Consider the following 24600-nt stretch of genomic DNA (forward strand, 5'->3'; position numbering starts at 1 on the left):
ACACATTTTTTTTCCCATATATCACAAGATCATACATCTGATGATATTAAGTTTTTGCAATGATGGATCCACCAGTGAAACCAGCACATTTTCTTTTGCTACATCTGGTATTTTTGTGCAATTTGTTGCTCAGTTTGTTTGTCTCCAACACATCTGTAATGCTCTTCTTTTTGCCATCTAAAAATACACACCAAAAAAAACCCCAATTATGTATTTCTTTGAATTGTTGGAGAGATATCTCAATTTCACTCTAAATATACCTAATTATGTCAGTTAAACCTTTACTTAGTTTACCTAAATGAGAAAAAGACTGTATGTTGCTTTATTTAATGCATAATGTTTGAAATACAATAACATGACAATTGACAAATTTTCAAATAAGGTGTCGTTTTTTCAGGAAAAAAAATAATGTAGAGCCCTCAAAAACTTGTGTATCAAATATGACACAATTGGCTTCATAGGGTTAAGTATGGTGCATTCAGGAAATAATTGTGGTTATATTACACTTGATACACTGCAGCCTATCTTTCAATAAAATAATTAAAAATGTGAGTGACAGTTAATCTGTATCTTAATTGAATTGTGACATTAAAATCAAAAGTCTAAACTAATTATGGATTTGGAGAATCATAATTACAACTTCATAATATAAATTACAATCTGTCTGAACCCCACAACACACTGGCAAGATTGAATGGCATGTTGTCTTTGGAAAAAAAAACCCGGGCAAATAACACCGTCTATCATAGCCAAAAATTATGAATAGATCTTCATAATCTCAATTATCCTTGAAGGATCATGTGTGACAAATGGGTCAATCGGGGGAAAAAATAAATTCAACATATGTTTTTGTCATTTGTTGCCAGGTGGGTCTCAGAAAACAGGGGCAAGAAAAAAAAGAGAAAATTATTTGAAAAAATGAATGAATTAAAAAAATTATTGTTATTTATACATTGTAATATACAGCATATATAAATCATACTTCTCATGCCCATCTTTCTTATTGCCTGTCAATCAAAACACCATTCGTGACATCATAAGCTGCCTTTGTTGACAGCTTAAGAATAACTTTCTTCTACATGTCTAAGTTTTTGCATTTTTAATACAGATAACATTTGTGAGCACTTGGAAAAAATGTTGTGAATTACATTTAAATATTCAAAAATAAATTCAACATTTGCTTTTTTATTTGTTGCCAAGTGAGTCTCAGAAAATAGGGGCAAGGAAGATAAGAGAAAATGCTAAATAAATATATAAATAAATGAATAAATAAATGAATAAATAAATAAACAAATGAAAATATGGATGGATGGATGGATGGATGGGTTGACAATGGATGGATGGATGGATGGATGGATAGACGGACAATGGATGGATGGATGGATGGGTGGATGGATGGATGGATGGATGGATGGCTAGACGGACAATGGGTGGATGGATGGATGGATGATGGATGGATGGATGATGGATGGATGGATGGATGGATGGATGGATGGATGGATGGATGGATGATAGATAGATAGATAGATAGATAGATAGATAGATAGATAGATAGATAGATAGATAGATAGATAGATAGATAGATAGATAGATAGATAGATAGATAGATAGATAGATAGATAGATAAATGAATAAAGGATGTTTATTTATACATTGCAATATAAAACATATAACATTTCTCATGCTCATCTTTCTTGTTGCCTGTCAATCAAAACACCACTCATCACATCAAAAGCTGTCTTTGTTGACCTGTGAAGCTCTGGGTTGTTAAAGACATTTTGCAGCAGCATGGAAAGGTTTCCCTGCTGTACTGGACAAAACATATTTTTGAGTTCTCCCTTCTTCTAGTTATAATTGGGCTATTTACACAGATGTGCAGGACTTTTATATTCCAGTAAAAAAACAACACAACAAAAGCCACAGTGAGTAAAAAGCGACAGGAGCAAAAAACAAAACACACCCTGCAACTGCTCAGAGGGGTTAATCAATGCTCTTCATTTCATATTCAAAACAGAGCAGAGCAGAGCAGAGGAAGTGTTGTTCTACGTTACAAACAACAGCTTACCCTTTGTGTTTTTTAATCTGGGGATTCGGAGAGTTACTGCAATCACAAATTGAGTTGCAGTCGCGAAACGCCCACGCAGATGCACTCGCATAGGTTAAAAGAAAAGGTAATCCTCTGTTTCTCTGCAAGTTCACACAACCTCTCTGATACCTTTCTGTTCCTGTGTAGCCTTCCTGCCCTTCCTTACATCACTCCTTCCTCCCATTTTCTTCGTTCTGCCACCGAGTGCAAACAAAGGATTGAAAAACTGAATAGTCTGGCCAAGAGCTGCACATGTGCCAAATGTACTGTGCTTACAAGTCCTTCCTCCTTGGAACATTTCCCGCTCGATGTTAGAGGACAGAGAATATTGTCAAGGTCCAGGGCAGTGGCGGTTCTACACAGGGGCCTCCAGGGGCCACTGCCCCTGTGAAGAAGCCCTTGGCCCCAGCTGTGGCCCCTGTGTCAAATTAATAATAAAGTGATGAAAAACGATGAATGAAAGAGCAATTCTTACCTATTTTTTTTTCAAACAATACTTCATTGTAGAAAAAAGGAACCCAGAGTATGTACATTGTTTCATAGTTTAATTGTTCAATAAAAGCTTGTGTATATATAAAATAAGATCATTATTACTGTCCTGCACTTCCAAAATATAAAAAAAGTAATAGTGCACAAAAATAATTGTTATTGTTGGTAAGTTTCATTGTTTCAATGTATTTGTATCTTCCAAATACACTTAAATGAGATGTTTAAATACGCTAAAATAAAGGTTTTGAATGCTTAAATATCATCTTTGCCGTTTTTTATTGTGCCCCTCTGATTAAACACTGGCCCCTGCTTGGCCCCCACAGGGACACTGGTCTAGAACCGCCACTGTTCCAGGGCATCAATGTGGTTAACCCTTTATCAGGCGAAGAACCGTATTTGGTAACTTCAGTGGATATCCAAAATGAGGTCCCCATGTCTCACATGGATTTTTCTTCCAGCTAATCAGCAAAGATCAGACTATATCACAGGTGGTGACACCATGACATCTGACCAATCAGTATGATAATAATATAATAATTTAATAATAACTTTATTGACCTTGACCTCCAATGGAAAAAAATGAAAAAAATTGAAAAAAAATCTGCAAGAAACAGTCGTACAAACAGAGTTATTCTTCAGTGACTTGTACCAGGAGAACTTGACTATGACGCCATATTAGGGCCAAGTATGAATAAAAATAAAAATACAAACTCGGGGGAGGGGGTTAATATTTTGAGAAAAAAGTTGCAAATTTACTAGATTAAAGTGGCAAATCTGCATGAAAAAAGTCACAGATTTACGAGAAAAAAAGTGAGGAAAAAAAGCAACTTTTTTCTCGCAGATTCACCACTTTAAATCTCAGAAATCTGCACATTCTCGTAAACTTTTTTCTCAAAATATTACCCCCCTCCCCCGGGTCCGTATGTTTTTTTTTTTACACAGTCCACATTCTGGCTGTATGTAATATCCTCCATCCATCCAATATTCTCTAGAGTTGGAATTTGGAATTTGCAAGGATTTCAATGAGTGCCCTATTAAGAGTTAACATTTGCCTGGATTGTCAGGTGACTGTGTGTGCATGCATATTAATCTGTTCCCATGCTTTCTCCATGTCCCTCTATGATGAGTGTCGTCCTGAAGCCAGACTATGATCACTGAGGTGTGAAGCATCTGCCTTTCCCCCTGCTCAGCCTTGATGACACTTCCTGACCCTCTTTCCTGCAGCGTGTTTTCATCTACGGCTGTATTATTTTAAATCGCCGTCCCTTTCTCAATGAGACAGAGAAATGCCTGCTTGGACACATTAGCACTGGGGAGATAGGAGATTTGGACAAGCTCAAATCCACTTAGTCCTGTGGAGAGTTTTTGTACGAGTGCCATCTATTCTGCTTCCTCGCCTTATCTTGTGAGTTTAAGCTGCTTTTTTTCTATTCTACACCCCCCAAAAATGAACTACTTAAATGGATGAGTGAATTCTGAGAGCTTGTGTGTACTCTTTTAAAAATTGTAAGCGACACAAGGACAGAAAAAATAGACATTCTCAGGCAGAGCATTATTCATTTTGCCACCAACGCAAACATTCAACTCAATTGACGGGAAACTATCGAGCTAGTGAGTCAGGCGCGTTCCTCTGGGAGGAAAATGCATTCCCAGTGTCACATCGTGTGTTGCTATTGTCAGATACAAAAAAAGAAAGCCATGATTTGGAGCTGTTTTTGAGTCTTTCATGCAAGGCAAAATTACACACTTCAAAAATGAACAAAAACGCCTCCACCAGGTTGGACGGTCTTCCTTTTGATAATTCGGTAAGTGGCAGCCTTGCTTTATTCATTGTAGGGGAACATTTGTTCAATGGCACAGAAAATGTGAAAATTGTGAGACATTTTGATGTAATATTCTCATGGAAGTCTCACAGACTGTGTAAATGAAGTGGAAGTAGCCACTCAGTCTGAAATGACCCTACTTCTCACTGATTTATTACCTCAGTAAATCATTTCTAACGAGTTTATGGTCTCAATCAGAAATTTCAAGTCTTCTTCAAACAGCATCATGTAAATTATAGTCCCATTTGGTGTTGAATAGACAATCAAGCAGGTTAGACTTAAGGGCGTGTCTACCTTGTGATTGACGAGTTGCTACCATGGTAAACAAGATACTTCTGAATGGCCATGAACTTGTTTTAGTATGTTTTTCAGCTTTGAACAAAAATGAACAAAAACGCCTCCACCAGGTTGGACGGTCTTCCTTTCGTTAATTTGGTAAGTGGCAGCCTTGCTTTATTCATTGTAGGGGAACATTTGTTCATTGGCACATGAAATGTGAAAATTGTGAGACATTTTCAATCAGTTGATGTTCTATTCTCATGGAAGTCTCACAGACTGTGGAAATAAATTGGATGTAGCCTCTCAGTAAAGTCTGTAAAGTGGAAGCAGAAGTGCATTCTTTCTAATAGCCAGCAGGGGGCGACTCTACTGGCTGCAAAAAGACTAAAAATCTATTTTTAAAAAAACCCATACTTCTCACTGATTTATTACCTCAGTAAACATGTTTCTGATGAGTTTATGATCTCAATCAGAAACTTCAAGTCTTCTTCAAACAGCATGATATTCATTTAAAAAAAAATATAGTCCCATTTGGTGTTGAATAGACAATCAAGCAGGATAGACTTTAAGGCGTGTCTACCTTGTGATTGACTAGTTGCTACCATGGTAAACAAGATACTTCTGAATGGCCATGAATTTGTTTTTGGGATGTTTTTCAGCTTTGAACATTGACCATTTCTGTGTGTTTTCAGTTCATAGAAGTTAACTTCAACTCTAAAATTGTCTTGTTCTGCATTAAGCTGTACTAAAATACTCCTAGTCCCTGATCACACTTAGACACATTGCTAGACATTTGTCCCAGCAAAACTATTGTTTTCCTAAGAACCTGGTCTCACAGGAAACCATGAAATAGCCACGGATTCGCTTAACTCAAAATCCGTGGAATAGCCACGGAATAACTCAAATTTCCGTGAAACTGACGCGGATTTCGCAACAATGCAAGTTAATGACCCATCCCGCAGCTATTCCATGGATATTGTTTCCTATTGGTTTGTTCCAAGTCACGTGACTTTCAAGGTCCCGGCGGTCAGAACAAAAAAAATGGCGGACAGTTCTCTCATTTTTAGTGAATAAATCAATATTTTGACTTAGTTTCTGCATAAAAATGGATTTTGATCACATTTCTAGCGAGAAATATATGTTTTATTTTCTAAACATTCACTCAGTGAATGTACATAATCACTTTGTATGTTGGAATAGCCACGGGAGATGACTGTCATTAACTTGCATTGTAGTGAAATCCGTGTCAGTTTCACGGAAATTTGAGTGATTCCGTGGCTATTCCACGGATTTTAAATTAAGCAAATCCGTGGCTATTTCACGGATTCCTGTGAGACCATGTTGTTCCTATTGTCTGGCATGCCCTCCTCTCTGACAGTTTTTCAACTTGCATAAATTCTCAACTTTCCAGCTCAAGGTGCATAGACAAACACTTTTGGATAATTAAACATGCCCCGGGTCAAATTGACCCAATAACATTATTGCTATTCCTGTGAAACGAACATAACAGGAGGGTTAATGATGTGGATTCTTAGAAAATACCTGATAGAAGCAGTGGCGGTTCTACACAGGGACCTACAGGGGCCACTGCCCCTGTGAAGAAGCCCTTGGCCCCTGCTGTGGCCCCTGTGTCAAATTAATAATAAAATGATCAATTTTTAAAGATGAGAGACGGAACAATTCTTACCTATTTTTTGTTCAAACAATATCTCATTGTACACAAAAGGAAACCAGAATGTGTATATTGTATAATAGTTGAATTGTGCATTAAAAACTTTTGTGTGTGTGTATATATATATATATATATATATATATATATATATATATATGTATATATAAAAGATAATTCTCACTGTACTGCACTTTCAAAATAAAAAAACTGTGCACAAAAATGAGAAATGTCATCGTCGTATAAAAATAGTTGTTATTGTTGGTACGTCTCATCAATGAATGTATTGTTATAAGGACATGATGTTTCATGATTCATCATGATTAGCTATACTGCATTATAGATGCGTCTATATGAACCTCACTTTACTTAAAGCATACATTGATCATTTATTTATACTTATGGCATCCTATGAGCCCTTATAACAATTGATTGTTGAGGTGTGTGTATAGAGGGGTATGAGTAGTTGTAATGTATTATAAGCCTCATCAGTCAGCCTGTAGTTTATAACCAGTCAAGAGCACTCATAAGACACTTGGATTTATAAGTCATTATAAGCTATATTTATAACTGTTGATATAGTGCATCATGAAGCTTTATATGTGTTTATGAATGCAGTCATAATGCATTATGATTGATTATAATGAGCATTATAATTCACTATGAATGCGCTCATAATGCACTATAGATGTAGTCTTCATAGAAAGTGTTACCGATATTTTTAAATAATTTTGAATGCTTAAGTACTTTCCTTTGCTGTTTTTAATGTGCCCCTCTGATTAAACACTGGCCCCTGCTTGGCCCCCACAGTAAAACTGGTCTAGAACCGCCACTGGATAGAAGGCCTGATAGATGTAGAAGCCATGTTAAACTGTAAAAACCCTGTAAAACTCACAGTCTTGTACTTGACTATGTACTCCACGATGGGCATCCCTCCATCGTCCTGCTTGACCAGCCCCAGCCTGTAGGCCTTGCCCATTCCTCTCTGCCCGTGGACCGCCGGCGGACTCGGCTCTCCTGAGGGAACAGGAGGAGGAGGCTTCAGCAGAGATGCAAAACAATATGTCTTTGTGTGCTTTTTCTGTAAGAGAATGTGTGTGTGTGTGTGTGTGTGTGCATTCCCAAGGAGGGGAGCAGGTGGCAATGTGAGATATGAGATAAGGATGCAGTACAAGGAGAGAGAAGGTTTAAAGCTGAATTAAATTCATATTACGAGGCAACTCCCACTGCCTGGCTATAACTAATGTTGACTGGAGGTTCTTATTATTCACTGTATTTTGCTAATTGGGTCTTCTTTCTAACATTCATTCTCAGTAGCTGCTCTGCTGTATAATATTAACGGTGGAAATACTTTTTCTATGGCCTCGCATGGATTTACTGCAACCCTGCTGTGCCAGATTGCCAGAATAAATAAAATTCTTATCATAAAACCCCTGCAGTATATAATTTTTAATGCAGAGGTTTTACATCAAGACACAAATTTGACAGGATCTATTCCAAGCTCCAATAATCTGGATTCACATCACTGAAATATGAGGAGGCGGTAACTATTTCAAATATAAGGACGCCGGAGTTTCATAAGATGGCAAATAGAATTCATTTCACGAAGGTGCTGATGCTTTGAATATATTTTGCAGCATGTTTGCATAGCTATCACATATCTTTATTTGATTTTGTGGAATCAGAACATAAATATCTTTCTCATATGAATCCAAGGGAACTTTCATTGCTTTTTTTATCCCCGTTTACAGTCCCATTTTATAAAATATATATGACATTTTTACACTCCGGGGTTTGCACTTGATCAGCCGCTGCACATTTGTGAAATGCTGGGATGTGCCAATAATGAACAATCTAATTGCTATAAAGCCATTGTAGTGATGAATAAAAGTGATTATGACTGGATCCATGTGTAAGCGGCTGTTAGAACAGTTCTAAGAATCCCTTTTGGGTTGGATCTTAACGAGTTGAGAAGCTCTTATTTTGAAGAATGTGTCAGGAAATGAGCTGTGTGGGGCTGGCAGGGTGGAAACTGACTCACGGATGGGTAAAGTCTGGAAGCTCTCCGTGTGGCTGAACTCTCCTTGACCCTTTCCGTTGACAGCTGCCACTCGAACCTCGTATGTCGTGTTGGGCTCCAGCCCCGTCAGCACCACCGTCGCTGCAGAGAAACAGGAACAGAGTTCATGTCACATGGACATACACTACCGGTCAAAAGTTTTAGTTTTCAATTTTTTAATTGAAATTCAAGCAGTTCACGTCAAATGAACAGCTTGAAATGGTACAGAGGTAAGTGGTGAACTGCCAGAGGTAAATAAAAAAAGGTAAGGTTAACCAAAACTGAAAAATAATGTACATTTCAGAATTATATAAGTAGGCCTTTTTTTCAGGGAACAAGAAATGGGTTAACAACTTAACTCTATGGAGTCTTGTCCATTTTTGAATTCTTTTCATGTCTTTGTAAGTCATTTTGTGACTTTTTTTGGTCATTTTGTGTCTTTTTTTTAGTCCTTTAGTCCAACATAAAATGTGATTTTGAATCTTTTTTTTACTTTCAAAACACTATCATGCTCAATAAAGAATTTTAAATGTTGCAAATGTGCATTCATTTCAGAGTACACTGAGATATTAAACTGCATCATTTTCAATTAAATTCTGGAAAAGTTGGTGTGTTCTAAAACTTTTGCCCAGTAGTGTATGTGGTGACCAAGGTTATTATAGTTTAACGAAAACTAACGAAATGATGAAAACTAGAATTGAAAAAACATTTTTGTTAACTGAGTTTTTTTAAAAACAATAACTAATTAACTGAAACTGTATTTTATGGTTACAAAACTAACTAAAACTATAGTGAAAATGTCCTTATTTTTCGTCTTTGTCAACTTTTTTCATATGTAAACCTTTTTGGTTGATATGAAATCTATTTCATCGATCTGGTTTTATGACTTAATAAACATATTGGGGCTGAGATGGATAAGACAAAGAAAATTAAGGGACATTTGTGACTTTTTTGAATCTCGCACCCAACAAACACCCCATTACAAAAAAACTAAATCTATCAGTAAAACTAATAAAGACTAAACTAAAGCTAAGCATTTTCCAAAAACTAATTAAAACTAATAAACTCACTTTAAAAAATAATTAATAGTAACTGAGTTCAAAAAGAAAAAATCACAACAAAATTAATACTAAAACTAATGAAAAATCCATGCTATTATAACCTTGGTGGTGACCATCAATCATGCAGATAGCAAAGTGAAGAATTAAGGAACATATTAAGAATACTAGCACACCTCCATTTGATTCCACAAGACAATACCCTCTTAAAGTAATACAGAAATGCCTTAACCCTTTATCAGGCAAAGAACTATATTTGGTAACTTCAGGTAATATTTCGAGAAAAAAGATGCAAATTTACTAGATTAAAGTGGCAAATCTACAAGAAAAAAAAGTTGCAGATTTAAGAGATTTAAAGCGGCAAATCTGTGTGAAAAAAGTTGCAGATTTAAGAGATTTCAGTGGCAAATCTGTGCGAAAAAAGTTGCAGATTTAAGAGATTTAAAGTGGCCAATCTGCGTGAAAAAAGTCGCAGATTTAAGAGATTTAAGTGGCAAATGTGCGTGAAAAAAGTCACAGATTTAAGAGATTTAAAGTGGCCAATCTGTGCGAAAAAAGTCACAGATTTATGAGATTTAAAGTGGCAAATCTGTGCGAAAAAAGTCGCAGATTTACGAGAAAAAAGTGGGAAAAAGCTACTTTTTTTCTCCCAGATTCACCACTTTAAATCTCATAAATCTACGCATTTTTCTCTCGTAGATTTGCCACTTTAATCTCGTAATTTTTTTTCTCAAAATATTATTTTCGTACGTTTTTTTTACACATTCTGGCAGTATGTAATATCCTCCAATATTCTCTAGGGTTGAAATTTGGAATTTGCAAGTATTTCAATGAGTGCCCTATTAAGGGTTAAACCAGCATTCTTTCTAATGGCCAGCAGGGGGCGACTCCACTGGATGCAAAAAGAAGTCCAATCATAGAAGTGTATGACAAAATGAATGACCCTACTTCTCACTTGAATAATTACCTCAGTAAACATTTTCCAAATTAATTTATGGTCTTCCTTTTGTAATTTGGTAAATAGCTTTATTCATTATCGGGGAACATTTTGTTCAATGGCACATGAAATGTTATAAATATAAATTAATAAATATTCTCATAACTTGATTTATTACCTCAGTAAACATTTTCCTAATGAGTTTATGTTCTCAATCTTTGGTTTCAAGTCTTCTATAATAAAGCATTATGTTTATTTTGTAAATGATGGTCCCATTTAGAGAAAAATAGATGATAAAGCAGGTTGAGCCAGACAGGACCAGAGTTCATGTTATATGTGGCAACCATCAATCATGCAGATAGCAACGTGAAGAATTAAAGGAAATAACAAGAATAAACATCCATGATACACCAGATAGATGAAGTAGGTGACATGCTATTAATAGCACACCTCTACTTGATGCAATACAGAAGTGCCTTAAACCAGCATTATTTCTAATGGCCAGCAGGGGGCGACTCCACTGGATGCAAAAAGAAGTCCAATCATACAGAAGTGTATGACAAAATTACACTATTTCTCATTTGAATAACTACCGGTAAAAATTTTCCAAATGAGTTTATGGTGTTCTTTTTGCTAATTTGGTAAGTGTCCGTCTTGCTTTATTCATTATCATGGAACATTTTGTTCAATGGCAAATTAAATGTTATACATATAAATAAATAAATATTCTCATGGAAGTCTCACAGACTGTATAAAATAAGTGGACAAAGCCTCTGAAAAGTGAACCCAAGGGGCGACTCCACTTGGCAAAAAGAAGTGTGATTGTATAGAAGTGTATGAGAAAATGACCCTACTTCTCACGTAATTTATTACCTCAGGAAACATTTTATTAATGAGTTTATGGTCTCAATCTTTAGTTTGAAGTCTTCCTTAATACAGCATGATGTTCATTTTGTAAATTATGGTCCTATTTAGAGAAAAATAGATGATAAAACAGGTTTTGGATGACAACACAGATCCACAGCTCTTTAAATATCCATTAACTCGGTTTTAGGGTGCTGTCTCGGACCTCAAACACTATGTTTTCAGTTAATGAAAGTTAATTGCACCATTTTGGTTACCTAAAATGTCTACTTGAGGATTTGTTTTTTTGGGGTTCTGTTAAGTAAATGTTTAATGATTAATATGACAGAAATAAGAAAAACGTGATAAAAGACGTCATTTTCAAAGACTAGATGGATCTAATAAGAACATGACATTATCATTAAGATTATTAACTATAGCAATAGGGAAACAGTGTAATCTGTTACATTAAAACTGTAACTTACATCTAACTGAAGAAAACAGGGAATCTCATTATCAGACCACATTACAGATTCCTATTTAAATTCTACAGTCACTAGGGTCTATTTACATAACCTCCACTATTCAGAAATGCAGCAGAGAGGCGGCGGTGTAATGAGCTTGAGTGAAAGTTGTTGTTTTTGTCAGTCTGCACAAATTAAATACTTGAATGGTAATAGGTGCTTTTGCAGTTCTTTAGTCCTGGAACCAAAAACAAATTCTGCAATTTGCAGCGGTACTAGGTTACTTTCCAGGCTATAAGCAGACATTTCAATTTGTGCAAAAGCATTCAAATGAAACGAGTCCAGGCATCTCATTATATTGAAGAGTTTATTGTGTTAGGATCTTCTACTGAGGATATCTAAAGTGGCTTCTATCATTATATGACTCCACTTACAGGTTTGTAATTAGTCCGGCTCATTCTTTTAATATTTGATTTAGAAATCTTTAATAAAGAACGAGATTTCATGAAACATGCAAGGAATTTACCTCCCTATTTATGCAGTTCTGCTCTTTTTTAGTATTAAAGCGCTACCCGTGGTTTAGAATTCGCCTCAGTGCCTCCACATATTGCAATTGACTCTGAAATGAGGGATTTTACTGATTTTACTGATAAGACCTGCTTATCACCCCACCATTAGTTCCTCTGCCTTCCATCCTTCACCTCATGGTGTTCTTTCCACCAACAGGCTCCCAAAATCAATTTGGAGTCGTAAAGCATAGGAAGAGGAGGCGCGTGCTCTTTCAGCTCAGTCGGGTTCTGGCACTCTCCTCACGAGGTGTTCGTCAAGACCCAACAACATCTCGCCGCTGAGGCTTTGAAGGATCGCATGGCAGGTCATGTGGTAGAGCTTCTACTCAGGTGAGATTAGTTCAGTTCGACATGTGGCGGTGGTTTTTAGACAGAAACGCCTGATGGGATGCTAATCTGGCATGTGAGGCACAATCTCACTGGTTTAGTAAGTAGAACCTTTTTTTTTTTTTTTGTTATTATTTTATTTCCCACATAAAGCACTCACATGACAAACCACAAAAAAGGGGAAAAAACAAACAAACAGCACAGCACGCAGACAAGGAATACAACAAAAGAATTAAAATAATGGTAATAATAATAATAATAATAATAATAATAATAAAAAAATAAATAAAATAAAATAAAATAAAAATAAGAAAATAACATAAAATGAAAAATAGTAAGTTACCACTGTGTTACCTATACATCTTCTTTGCGATGTATAGGAAAGATGAGTAGAACCTTTTTTAATTGTGTGACAAAAACTATGAATATTTCTCAAAAGGGTCATCAAACTCATCAGAAATATGAATGTGAGAATTTTAATTATTCAAGTAAAAATATTGTTTATATATTGTGCATGGTGATTGAAAAAGCATTTTTTTTAACCTACAATCTGCAAAAACAATATTCCATAAATTGTGTTCTTTGAACCGACATTAAATAAGAAAACTTTAAATTAAAGAGAGAAAAATAACAGCTTTTGCAAGTTTAGGCTCCTTTAAATCACTTCTTACAACCCACTTTTATGGACTTGCTTTTATCTAATGCTTTCTACTTTTTTGCTCCTTTTAACTTGTACTTCTGGATAACTGAAAACATCTTGTGATTGTTCCTACACTGTCTTTTATTGTTTTTTTATTTCAATGCAATAACTGTTTTTAGCCTTATGGCTTCACTCTCCTTGTAATTAACTGCTATCTGTCAAAACACTTTGCAAGTTGTTTTAACAGATGCTATTTAAAGAAATGTATGATTAGTATAATTATATTTTATTTCAGCCATTAATTCCACACTGTCTAAAACGTTTAATTCTGCCCCTTTTTTATTGAGAATTAGAGGTTGTTGGTAGGGGATTTTTAGGGGGAGATAGCAGGTCAAAAATAGATGCCACACTGAAGTGGTGAACATCTTCTGAAAGCTGTGAACCTGAAGTTGTCAAGTGTCATAACTCTCCAATAAACATGACTTCATTAGCAGAATATCAAATTGTTTGCGACGTGTAAGCCATTACAGCAAACATCATCTAAGTTTTTAATAATAATAAACTCATAAAGACTATTTCTTCACTAGAAAGCAGTTCAAATGAAAGCTATTCACAAGAAGATTTGCAGCTTATTTTGAGTTTTACATTATATTTAGTTACATTATTGCTTCATGGCAATTTCAATTAAAGGGATGATTTGTAAGTTAAGAATCAAAGTATTCTTATGAAGAGGTTTGTATAAAGAGTGACTTGTGTGACATCCCATGAAATGTGTGCTGTTTTCAACACCATAACCTTAAAAAGACGCATCACAATAACTGTTTTAAACCCATTGTTAATGTTGTAAAATGGTTAGGTATAGGCACAAATATCCCTTGCTTAAGAATGTAAAAAATAACAGAGTTGGAAGAAAAAAGCCATTACTTACAACAAGACATTACTTGCAACAGTGGGACAAGATGCTGCATCAGAAAGCTGACTGGTGGCAAGTTTAAACAGTGAAAATATAAATATAGCGTAAAAAATCGGAACTATCCCTTTAAGATGCAGAATAATCTTCAATGTCTTGACATATATATTTGTCCAAAAAGCACAGGTCCAGTACATAAAAAGGATTTCATATGGACTAAAATGTGCATAATCTCTAGTATGACAGCATGTAGTTTTCATGGGAAGAAAAGTACTTTACAATGTTACTTACAGTGACCTATACTTAACAGGTCTCAAACCTTATGGAAAGTGGGCTTTTAGCCGTTTTCACAATAAGGTTTCGTGCAAAGTGGAAAAGACCTTGACACACTAATGTTTCTTACATTTTACTGCATTCAATGGTCATTACCTCAAATGGGAAAAAAGGTATGAAAACCTTTACCTTCATTGTTAAGGATATAAAAATAAAATTCCCACTCACTCTGGATGCTGTGTGACTTGACGTCCCTCCAGTCCTGTGAGCCGACCTCCTTGTACTGGACCAGGTAGAAGCTGATGGGGACGCCGCCGTGAGAGTCGGGCTTCATGAAGGTGACGGTTGCTAGGCGCTGGGAAACAGCTGACAGACGCACTGAGTATGGATTTGATGGTACATCTGAAAAGGGAAAATGATCACGTTGGTGTGAATTATTTTAAAGCAGTAGGGGACAGTACAGGAGCTACAGAATACATTCAACCGCACAAGTGTGAGTGAAGGGGATGTTTTCTTCACAAAATTTGCCAAAGAGCACTTTCTCAAAACCAGAAACTGGAAAAATAGATGAGTTTCAATTTCCAAAATGTTGAATAAATTACATAAATTACACTTTTGTCAAGAAAAATGACTAAATGTAAGTGTAAAATAGTAAAATTTTGTCAAAATCAATTTATTCTAGATCTAAAATTTGCCAAAAATGAGCCCTTTGGAATAACTAAATCCTGTTGAAAACATTACATTCTGCACTCCTTTGTGCAACTGTGAAGCCATGAATGACTCAGCTGAGGCCAACAGTCACATTGTAAAAATTCACTGAAATTTCATCCAAACTGCAGGCTGTTTACACAGAGCAGAGAGAAGAGGACAATAAAGGTTTTTAAAAAAAAGTTTGTAAAAATCTAAATAATTCAATATGTTTAGAATGTGAAGCCCCCAAGTTTTTTTTAACAATGCATATATAGAGTCCATTTTCTTCAAAAATTGCTAAATCAATCATAAATAAATGGCTTTTTTTTATATAAAATTTTATTTAAGAATTTATAGCATTATAACTGTTATACTACACATGACATTGGGACTTCACCCTACTTCTAGCCATGAGTGTGCTGTTTCCATAGAGGTGCAGGACTTATACAGCATATTGTGGTAAAAAAAAAAACGAGCCACTGAATAAAATGTGACACAAGTAAAAAAAAAAAAAAAAATTCTTCGTAAATCGAGGGATTAACTAATTTAAATGATTATTATCATATTAGTGATAAAATATCTAAAACAATTTTAAAGAGAAAAGCAAGCATTGGCATCTGCACAAATATAACAATAAAGGCATTTTCTAAATGAAGATGAAGGTTCTTATAAATCTGCAGAAACTTTTTATTCCACATATTACATCACTGTCATCCCAAAAATCAAGCTAAACACAGACATCATTGCTATAATAACTGTGAGCCTTGAAAGCAATTTAACACAATTTACTTAATTCCAAGATGATGTAGCACATCACTCAGCTGCATCTTTCATTGTCCTTGTTTTAGTTGCAAACCAACATATATTTGTATTATTTAGCGTGTTGTCTCTCCCTAAAAGCATCAGTAAAATATTCACGTACTGAGATTTCTAGAGTTTTAACTTTGGAGAGTTCTTGCAGCTTCCGTTGGAGATGATCTCCTCCGAGTCTCCACTGCTGACTCAAACTTTTACAACTACATGAGTGTGTGTATGTGTGTTCCCCTGTGTGTGTTTGTGTATTTCTGCAGAATTGTAAGTGTCAGAACAACTTCCAAAACACATTGTTTCCTGCAAGACTACATATTAGGTCAGCTTTTTGCTCACTACTTTTCTCCTTAGCCAGAGCAATTCAATCTGCACTAAAGATAATTGGACTGCACTATTGTGTATTAGGCTGCGCTACCGTAAATTAGGGGGTACTTCAGTAAATAGCGAGGGGTATGGTAAATCAGCTGGCACTATTTCAGATTAGGCTAGGCTGAATAGGGGTTGGGAGTTGTAGTGGAATTTATCTTCCTGTGAATTGCAAATAAAGCTATTACCATTAGTAGAGAGGTAGAGGGTTAGAGCTGGACTGACTGTGAGAGCAGCGATTCGATCCCTGACTCCACACATTCTGGACTTGAAATGAAGTTACCGGTCTCATTAGTTCAGGTAAAGGGTGCCACACATTAGTGGCCACTCTACGCACTCACCTGCCTGGGCGAGAATGAACTCTTGGTATCGAACTCCAATGTTGTTCCTGGCCGTGCAGTTGTAGCGGCCAAAGTCCCTGTCGGACATCGGAGTCACCTGGAACAGAAAAGCCATGTCAATAGATTTGATTTTAATGGAGTTCTTTTGTGATGCTCACAAGAGTGAAACATCCCATTTCAGGCTGCACTTCACATTACCAATGGCTCAAATGACTGTGTTTTGTGAAATGTATTGTTCGTTGCGGACAAACCCACAGAGGATTATCACCTGGCTCTAAAGTTTAACCATCTTTCAGCTCATTGTTTAGTTTTACAACCGCAATGTCACTGTTTTGGTTCACTCTTATCGCTCTCATAAAATGAACCAAATGGCAGTATGACAAAGCTAGTGGCTTGTAGGTGAACATAATGGAGCATTTACCAGCTAAAGAGGCAAGAAATGTCTCTAAAAAGAGTTGGTAGACTCCAAAACAGAAGGAAAAGTAGAGAGAATAGAGGGTTTCCACCAGTGGATTGAGAGTCTGGCGGCCTGCTGCCAAGTTGATCCCCCATTGGGCCGAAACATCAGGGAATGTATTTCAATGTGTTTTTAAGATGTCATGAAAGTAAAGTTACAGTGGGGTGGCTCGATTTAACACTTAGATATGTGAATGGACATCAGGCCAGAGAGAAGTGGGCCTCATTCACCAAACACTGTTAAGAAGATATTACTTCTTAAATCCCACATTTTTTGAATGATTCTGAAATCACAGAAATGAGTTCTTAAACCAGGAAGTAAGTTAGCATTTTAGCGCCCTGGGGTCTAAGCTCTCAAACTCAATGAGGATTTTGAATGGGTTTTTAGTTATTCCTGAATAATGTCTGTGGTTAACACAAGCTGAAGATATGTTCGCGTTTTGTTGTAAGACATAATATATGTTCCCCCACTTGTGGATTTTGGAGCTTTTACGTGTCCTTAAACAGGCGGTTGCTAACAAGTGGCTAAATGAGGCTACAGTGGTTCTCTGGGACATTAAACGTCATCATGGCGGACACAGACAGGAACTCTCTCACTAGATCCCTCACAGCCTCTAGTCATGTTTTTCAGTAAACTCTTGTAGATTGTAAATTACGTTAATAGACAATTAATTAGGCTACGGATTTGCTAGCTTGTCAAACGGCTGGTTAGCTTGTTGGAGACCATCTTAAGGATTATGGCTGTGACGTTCAAGTCATGCAACTGTGGTGTAAATCGCGATGGCATGACGTTTTACTTCTGTCAGCTGCATTAACGCTTCAAACATAATAAAAGTGGTGTTCATTAGTGAAGATTATCCTGCTGAACAAAACATGTCAGCTTCAGACTTGTGTGTTTGCCACAGAGTTAATTTTCTGCAGTGATCCAAAATCCAATGCAAATATCCCCAAAAAGGAGAATTCTCAAAAGACCCCATGGTGATGCTACTAGCAGGTTGGCCTATAAAAACACATCATTTTGTTTATTCTCTATTGGCTCTCTAAGTTTTCTTGTTTGTAATTTGTTCTTAGGCAAGAAAAAATCTACTTAAGAACACATTTACATACATTTGAGTGCTGAGAGTTACTAAATGTGACCACTCGTTTGGCGTTAGATCCCTTCAGAAGTAGTAAGTAGTCTGTTAAGTTTGGAATCCGGTGCTCCGCCCTCTTCAGACCTTCGTTTGTCATTCTTCACTTAATTCTCTGAACTTTCTTTTCAATTTCTATGTGCACACTGCAGTGCAGTCTCATGACCTTTCATGGAGATCAGCTGGGTATTTACCTGTGCTGATTAGGTTTAACTTGCTCTGCCTTTCACTTTACAAGAAATGGGATTAATCAGTCTTAGAACACATGTAGGAACAATTGATGCCAATGCTTGCAGAACGTTATCGTTCATCAGTGTCATCAGTTAAGGTTTTAACATAGTTATTGTTTTTGGGCACTTTAGAACAAGAACAAATATCTTGGCCATGTTGTTACAGAGGATCTCACTGATGATCATGATATTTTTAGACAACGACGCAAGTTATATGCACAGGCTAATACTTTGATTCGTAAATTCCATCACTGCTCTTACAAAGTCAAAGTACACTGTTCACAGCATTTTGCACACCCAGGTATACTAGACATTTGTGGTGCAACTACAAGGTGAACAGCATGCACAAACTGAAGGTGGCTTATAATGATGCTTTGCGATTACTGTTAAAAAAGCCAAGATGGCACAGTGCAAGCCAGCTATTTGTTGGCCTGGGTGTGCCCACTTGCGAAGCGCTTTTACGTAATCTGATGTATAAATTTATGAGTCGCCTTGTACAGTCCGAAAATAGTGTGATCGTTGCTCTTACTAATCCTCAGGTTAGCTCCACCCGCCTCTCCTCAGTATATTGGAGACACTGGCGTAACAGTTCATTTTGGTCGGTCTGAAGATCATCTTTTTGTATTTTTTGGTTTTTGTCATATTTTTGTCTGCTGTGTAATTAATTTTATTTGTATTGTTCCTGTTTTTAATATCTGTCTCCTATGGACCCTGAGTCTTGAATAAAAAATGTGATTGATTGATTGAACAGCCAAGTATTGGTGGCGTAACTTAGTTTGAAGCACAAGTGTACACTGAGTCACTGGCTTGAATTGGAAAATATAGCTACGACAGAACACAGAGAGCTAAAACTTGTTTTGGCTATTTTAATATAGTATATCGAGACTTTTTATTTGGTGAACAGGGTCTTGTCCATCTTCGAAAGTCTCTTGCCATAAGTGCTTAAAACTTTTCTGTAAGAAACCTAGGACATGCTATTTCCCTCCATATTATAAGTGGTATGTGAACTTATCTCATATTGCTAGTAAACTGACTGATACAGCAGCACTCACCTCCAGCACAGACTTGCCGTCTGCACTGTGTACCCGCGTGTTGGCAGTTCCCTCTGCAGAGATGGTGAATCGCTCTCTCCTCCACAGCATGGTGGCAGGAGGGTTGGACATCACATCACAGCTGATGTTCACTGGGTTCCCCTCCCATGAGTAATAGATGGTGTGGTTGGTCAGGAACTTTGGTATATCTGTCCACAACACAGAGATATAATCTCACCTCATTTATATGGTAAACCGGCTTAAACAAGACATATATTGCTAAAGGAGTAATTGCTTGCGTGTGTGGAATTTGCGGCAGCCAATTAAACACTCAAATGAAAGGTGAGGCTGAGCTGCATGATCAAAGACGTAAATGTCTTGCTGAGGATTAACCCGAAAATTCCTCAAAGAGAGAAGAAAATGCATTTCATCCCTTCTGCTAAAAGAAAAACTTAATTGAAGCCACTGCATGCTGGAGGGAGGGGGGGCATCTCTGTGACGATCATCTCCCCAAGAATAAAAATAAAGGATGCGAACAGAAGCTCATTTGCCCCAACAAATAGGAAGGGCAGTAATGGACGATCGCGGCGGCGAGCTGTCGTGCGGATTTCTTTCGGCCCAGTCAGCCCAGCTCAGTCGGAGAGGCATTATAGTTGTTTTATGCTCGCTTGCAGGATTCCATTAAAGAGATTGATGCCTGGCTCTCTGTCACAGCCGAGGACGCGTTATCCCCCTGCAGCCTGCAGTGACTTAGTAAATGAGTTCATTAGTTCGGTGGCAACGGCTGGCTCAGCCCCGCCACACTCCACTCACAGCCTGTGTCTTTCTGCAGACTCTGCTAGCGACTTGTCAGCTGTGGCTCCAGCGAAAACAAGTTTACAGTATAATGACAGCAACTTTGCTTCATGCTTGGAGAGCGTGCGCATGCATGTGACGTTTGCTTTTTGCCATTAAACTTTTTCCAAAATGTCAACTATGCAAATCCATGAACCCAAAAGTCACCTCAGCCAGAGGAGGAGAAAATTGGTTTCCACATGACAACAGTGATGCAGTATTCATTTTTTACTTCACTGTTTCTCGGAGTATATTTGTTTGTCTGTTGTTCCTCTGAGCTTCAAGGTGAGAGTGCTGCTACCCAAAAAAAAATCCACTCTTCATTGGTTCAGACAACAGAGCTGCTCTCATAATGAACCTAATAATTCCGAGGCCGAAATGGAGATATTTGCTTCAGAGCTCATTAGGCAGGGGATAGCCCGCCCCAAATAACCCCAAACAAGCAGCACTGAGGGATGGGTGCGCTCATTGGGAAGTCGGGGAGCTATCAGCGTGGGAAAACGAACGGCGACGCATGATATCCTCGCACTAATTAACCCTTCTGAAGGCTTGGAGGGTAGGGAGCGAGTTGTTTATTATCATATAATAATCTTCAGAAAGAAAAACAGCCACAGTGTGAAAAGAATTATTAGAAACAAGCGCGGTTGAACTTTTGAACTCTGCACAAGACTGCAGGGATGCACGTGTATTTTTTGCCAGGTTGCTGATTCGACTGCTTAAATGTGCGTACGTGTTTCATTTACACATTAAGGATCTGATAGCACTAATTGGAATGCAGAGTGCAGAAGTTGGCGAGGTCATCTGGCCCCGTAAGGAAAAGTCTCATTCATTTTGCTTGCAGTCAATGTTAAACATTCAGTTGCTTAAACTCTTGCACCAATAATAAGAGGTGACACCCACTCTTTCTGTGCAGTAAACCTGTTGTAATATTGAATAACTTTTCTAAAAACATGTTTTTACGAAGCAAAGTTTGTACTTTTTGTTCATTTCAAAGTTTTCATTTGATAGAAATCTAGTTTATTATTTGTTTTAGCCTTTTTTAATTTTAATGTATTATTTTTTTGTAAGAAATAAGACATAGGGATGGGTAATATACTGATAATACTTTAACATTGTAATGTGAGCCTATATATCTTAATATCTTAGATTTTTTCATAATAATTTTAGTGTTTTTTGGTTTTGTTTTTAAGGCTACATGCATCATAGTAAAATTACAGTATTTTCTGCCAGACTGTTCTTGCTGTTTTATTATCCATTATATCCACATTACTGACAAAATCCATCATAAAACTCTCTGTGTAAATATTTTGTGAAAGCATCATTGCTATATAAATATCAGGGTATTTGGTATAAAAAAAGGGGGGGGGGGGGGGGGGGGGGGTGTAGAGTTGACAGAATATTGAAATAGAGAGATGAACTGTAGCTGTGCATGTCGAGGATGATGTGTAGTGAAAGTGTCATTAGAGAAGCAGCTGTGTGGAGTCATTTCTCGCACTAAAGTCATTAATGATATTTGTGGCAGCAGTAATGACAGAAACAAACAAAACAACAGTTGGCATGGGGAAAAACAGTGGGATATAATATGTAAATTTCCTGCATTGAAATGTCTAAACATAACAAGACCTTTGTTGCATTATTCCAAATTTACTTTTAAACTTTTATACCCAGAGAAATCTGTAATTTGAGTCAATTAATTGGTCGTCTTGTCATATCACTTGTGTGCATGTCAGCATTATGGTTTGTTTGCCAGAAATTTTTTAAAATCTTTTTTAAAATATGGCTAAAGTTTTAAGCCATATGTTATGATAGACTTTTTTTCTTAAAGCAGCTTTTTTTCTTAAAGCAGCTACGATAAACTTTTATTTTTTTTACCAGTCGACAAAAGGTTTCCCCATTACCCCCTCCAGGACCGGTATGGAGCTGGTTCCTAATCTTGAACCATTTTCAGGCTGCCAAAAAAAAACAGCTCTCGGACAAGAAAACTGGCTCCAGATCGGCACTGACTCTTTGCTGGTATTGAACCACAAACTACTTACATCAGGGGCTGGGGGCGGGATTATCGTGACCAACAAGACCAACGAAAATGTTTTATTCATTACTCATTTTATTTTATTTGTTTGACTGCAGTGTGATCAATACGGGGTAGCGTTAGCAAGCTTTCGTTATCGGGCAATAGTTAGCGGGCAATAGTTAGCGGGCTATCGTTAGCAGGCTATCGTTAGCGGGCTATCGTTAGCAGGCTATCGTTAGCGGGCTATCGTTAGCGGGCTATCGTTAGCGGGCTATCGTTAGCGGGCTATCGTTAGCTTACAAGAAAGTCTAACATTAAGAATTTACATTCAGTGTTAATAAGAACATAATAACCGTCCACAGCATTTAAGACAAGCAGAACAAATGTGTTGTACATGTCGTGTAATGTAGGCTAGCAAAGCCATGAGCTACAATTGAAAAGAGACAATGTAGTCTGCCATTGTTATTATACTTGCTGAGATAACAGAGACGTATACAGTGACATAATGACGTGGCTCTGGCGCCTGTGGAAAAGCCAACAGGTTCTGAGACGGTGCAAAAGTTGAACTAACTGCAAACCAGCACCAGCAATTCCTTCCCTTCACCCAGGAAAAAGGTGTGGGCCACCCTGCTGGAGTCTGAGCTAAAGAAGGTAGCAGAGAATGATTATAGCCAATATTCTTGTGGTTGGTCTTGTTGGCCATATTGAGATATCTGCATTGAATGACCAATTAAAAGTACCTTGCAGTTGCTTTAACTATGTATTTTAAGTGGATAAAGGACTTTAGTCATTAGACATCTGGATCTTAAGTTATCAGAGAAACAAGCTGAGCAAATGTTAGTGACAGCTTGGCTCACAGCTCCTTCGGGACAGCTGTCTGTCGAAACAGCATTGGAGAAACACAGATTTAACATGAAACTGCTTTATTTAGAGTTTTTACTGGGTTTAATGAGTGGGTCCGTTTGTTGTGGAGAGGAGGAGTGTTCTGCAGATAATTCAGCTCCTGGTAAAAGCCTCATGCTACTTCACAACATCACCAAACTCCACCTTTTCTTATTGTTTTGGTTGAAATCCGGAAAAACTGTGTTCAAACCATAGACATACTCACACTCAATATCCAGGAACATGCTCTTCTGATGACCTCCGATCCGGCTCAACGCTTCGCAGTCAAATCGACCCAAGTCTGTGAGCATCACTCCGCTGATGGTCAACACCGACTTGCCGTGACGGCCACGGACTTCAAAGCGTCCGTCCTGAGTCTGAAAACACAAACACATAAAACCTATTATTATTATATTCTTCTGTCAAGATATCCAGCAGTAGAAGGGCACAAATTGTAGCTGTGGCTTTTATTTGTGGTCTTGGGTGATAGAGAAGTGGCATTTACATCTCTATAATTTTCACACAATTATTGCCCTTAATAATAAGTGGTTTGCTGTGGGAAATTCTGATCGACAAAACATTTAAAGCGCAAGAGAGAGCAGCTAATCACACAGACCTGGCCCGCCGAAACAGGAGGGAAAAGATTATAGTTCTTATCTATAATGAGGCTTTTTTTGTGATACTATATTTAAAGAGTTAGCCTCATCCACACTTGTGATTGTGCATTTGTGATATGAGGATTGGAACACAAAGCAAACATGACGTAGAGGAATCCAGAAAGTTGATCCTGATTTAACAAATCATTCACAGAAAGTTCCTTTTCCAACTTCCTATTAGTGGACGTCAGCGCCTTGATCCATTCTGACTCCCCCTTGCAGGCAAGCGTCACATGTCACACAGAGTCGGGGTTAATGCAATAAACTGTCGATTTATTACAAGGTCATTACATCTGTATGAAGACAGATGGTATCAGTTTGACGCAACGGGTCAATTACAGCAGACGAGGCTATCATTCCAGTAATCGACATTCACTCGTAATGAGAAAAAACAGCCCAGGAGCATCCTCGATGCAGCTGCAGCCTCCAGACGGCTACCTAACAGATAACCTTTGTCACCCCCAAGAAACTACTTTCAGAGGTCCTGCCCGTGATGCATTTAAGAGCTGCAGCTTTGTTTTGATTAGATAGACTGGGTGAAACAATCTTTAAAAAAATAACACTTGCTTTCCTAATATATTTTTATTTTTACCTCCTTTATTTAAACAATTTGAGGGTGTTTGGTTTTGCTCCTGTCAAATTTAACTCACTATTTAATTGTTTTTAGCTGCAATATGAAACATATTTAAAACAAAATATAATTATTTATTATTTATTATAATTATGATTAATTACAT

At 37.2% G+C, this 24600-nt stretch overlaps 1 protein-coding gene across 2 annotated transcripts in view; it reads right to left on the minus strand.

Moving 5' to 3' along the window:
- The window catches only part of LOC131962945 (neural cell adhesion molecule 2-like), a 433656-nt gene that overhangs the window by 47262 nt on the left and 361794 nt on the right, over positions 1-24600 (minus strand). For both annotated transcript variants that reach the window (XM_059328060.1, XM_059328059.1), the window contains exons 9-14: positions 23434-23584; positions 19502-19689; positions 16634-16730; positions 14655-14828; positions 8388-8507; positions 7242-7363 (exon numbers count right to left, since the gene is read on the minus strand). In XM_059328060.1, the coding sequence (XP_059184043.1) occupies positions 7242-7363; positions 8388-8507; positions 14655-14828; positions 16634-16730; positions 19502-19689; positions 23434-23584 (852 nt within the window). The remainder of the gene's footprint in view (positions 1-7241; positions 7364-8387; positions 8508-14654; positions 14829-16633; positions 16731-19501; positions 19690-23433; positions 23585-24600) is intronic.

The sequence above is a fragment of the Centropristis striata genome, chromosome 24, assembly GCF_030273125.1.
Source record: "Centropristis striata isolate RG_2023a ecotype Rhode Island chromosome 24, C.striata_1.0, whole genome shotgun sequence".
Classification (NCBI taxonomy): domain Eukaryota; kingdom Metazoa; phylum Chordata; class Actinopteri; order Perciformes; family Serranidae; genus Centropristis; species Centropristis striata.